This window comes from Mastomys coucha, unplaced genomic scaffold (assembly GCF_008632895.1).
Source record: "Mastomys coucha isolate ucsf_1 unplaced genomic scaffold, UCSF_Mcou_1 pScaffold21, whole genome shotgun sequence".
Classification (NCBI taxonomy): Eukaryota; Metazoa; Chordata; class Mammalia; order Rodentia; family Muridae; genus Mastomys; species Mastomys coucha.
The window spans coordinates 26,665,335-26,667,418 of NW_022196904.1; the positions used below are offsets into that span (position 1 = coordinate 26,665,335).

Consider the following 2,084-nt stretch of genomic DNA (forward strand, 5'->3'; position numbering starts at 1 on the left):
AAAACAAAAAGGCCCTAAACTCAAGCAGAGTGAAATCCCTGGTAGGAAGGAAGAAGCCAGAAAGCAGCAGGCAGCCTCCAAAAACTGCTGTAGTAACCAGGAACGACCAGCTGTTTCCTTACAAACAGAATTTGGAGATTTCTTGGTCTTTCCCCTTCCTCCATCAGGCTGAGGGTAGCCCAGATGCTGAACTGCACAGCAAATGTAAATATCAAAACTTCTGATCAAGACTCCTCTGGCATGTCAAAGAAACGAGAGGCTGGACCCTTCTTCAGTCTAAAGTATGAGGAATTCTAGTTGTTTTTCTCTCTCTGTTTTCTTCTGGCCCTGCCCCAAGACCATATTCAATCTCAGTAATCCAACCCTGCAGCTATCAGCACTGTGTCCTAATTACAGAAGAAAATCCATCACTGAATTCAGAGGAAATGAGAGCCTGTGTTCTGTGTACAAGGGGAAACTCCACCATCTTATTTCTGCTGCTGATTTGTTCCCTAAGTGGCCTAAACAAAACACACAGCAATTTTTCCCAGAACTCCCAATCTAGCCTGACATGGAGGAAGAGTACCTGGAATGCTGAGTGTATGTGTGAATTCTCTACTGATGCTGGAAAGTAAGGACAGTCCCAGGTGAGCACACGTATACCAGCCATGCAGCTACTCACCACAGTCCTGGAAAGAGCTGGTACTGCAGCCCCACAGAGAACTTGAGACAGCTCTCGTGTGATTATTTCATTAATGTTACCATGTGCAACTTAATAAGGACGGGGTATAGTCAGAGATTTTGGAGAAGACAAGAACTATTCTTGGCTTTCTCCAACCTTGTAAGCTGCTACGCTGTGCTTTCTGTGGCCTGTGCTTACTCACCCTGTAGTTTACAGCCACTCTGTGCTGTTCACAGGATGAGCCTTATGATATAGCTGTGTCCAACTAGGCAGCAAAGGGACTCCAGAACCACGACCAGTTATCATTCCACTGTGTTGTCAGCTAACCAGTAGTTATATAAGATTTTTTTCCTTTAAAGTAGTGTGTTTGGAGCCAAAATTTCCCAGACCACCTTGTTGTTTGGGTGGTGGGGTTAGGGAGCAGGGATAACCTAGTCTATCATCAACCTTTTGCATACTTACTGACCATGTGACCTTCTGTATTTGTGGCCTCCACATGTACTCAACCAACCAGATTGGAAATTATTTGGTAAAAATAAACTGCCTGTATTAAACATGGAGACTTCTTCCCTTGATATTCCCTAAAGAATACAGTATTAACAACTACTTATATAGTATTTACATTGCATTAGGTATTAGAAGTCATTTAGAGATGACTTAAAATATACATGAGAATGTATGCAGATTTTATGTGAATTTCATCGCACTTTTTAATCTGAATTTGAGTATATACAGTTTGATATTCTCAGTAGTCCTAGAACTAAGCCTTCCCAAACCCATACCATAATATGAAGGGATGACTATGTAAGACTATATCAATACTATCCTAAGGTTCTATTCTGCTAAATGCAATGTTAAAATCATACCTTGCTGCTGGAATATCTGGATCAGCATATATGGTTATGCCTCTTTTTGTTGGCCAGTACACAGAAGATTCAATACACTGTAAGAACGGAACAAAGGATGGGAGAGAGGAAGGGAGAAAGAGGGAGAGGGAAAGGAGGAAGGAAGAGGGAAAAGGTATACTTTTAAGATTTAAATTTTTTTGGAATCAAAATACAATGCAAATTGTTTTCATCAACAATCATTCAAGAAGTTTTCATGCACACACAGACATGGAGAGTCAAAGTTAGATGGTTATGCTGTCACATAATTATTAGATTATTAAATGGCAAACAGCAGGCAATTGGCATTTCATATGAGGGTTTAAAATGTCTACAATTACTTTCATTTGTCTTTTGTCAAAAGAACTGTAAGACACATTAGAACTGAAATTAATTATTTGAATGTCCCCAAATCCAGACAGCAACACATCTATGTTCATAAGACAGGGTACTACTTCTACAGACAGGGTACTACTTCTACAGACAGGGTGCTACTTCTACAGACAGGGTGCTACTTCTACAGACAGGGTGCTACTTCT

The 2,084-nt window shown here is 40.5% G+C and overlaps 1 protein-coding gene across 8 annotated transcripts in view; it reads right to left on the bottom strand.

Annotated features, from left to right (window-relative positions):
* Tdrd12 (tudor domain containing 12) overlaps nucleotides 1-2,084 on the bottom strand; it is an 81,793-nt gene that overhangs the window by 40,531 nt on the left and 39,178 nt on the right. For all 8 annotated transcript variants that reach the window (XM_031386205.1, XM_031386207.1, XM_031386208.1 and 5 more), the window contains exon 10: nucleotides 1,528-1,604. In XM_031386205.1, coding sequence (XP_031242065.1) covers nucleotides 1,528-1,604 — 77 coding nt within the window. The remainder of the gene's footprint in view (nucleotides 1-1,527; nucleotides 1,605-2,084) is intronic.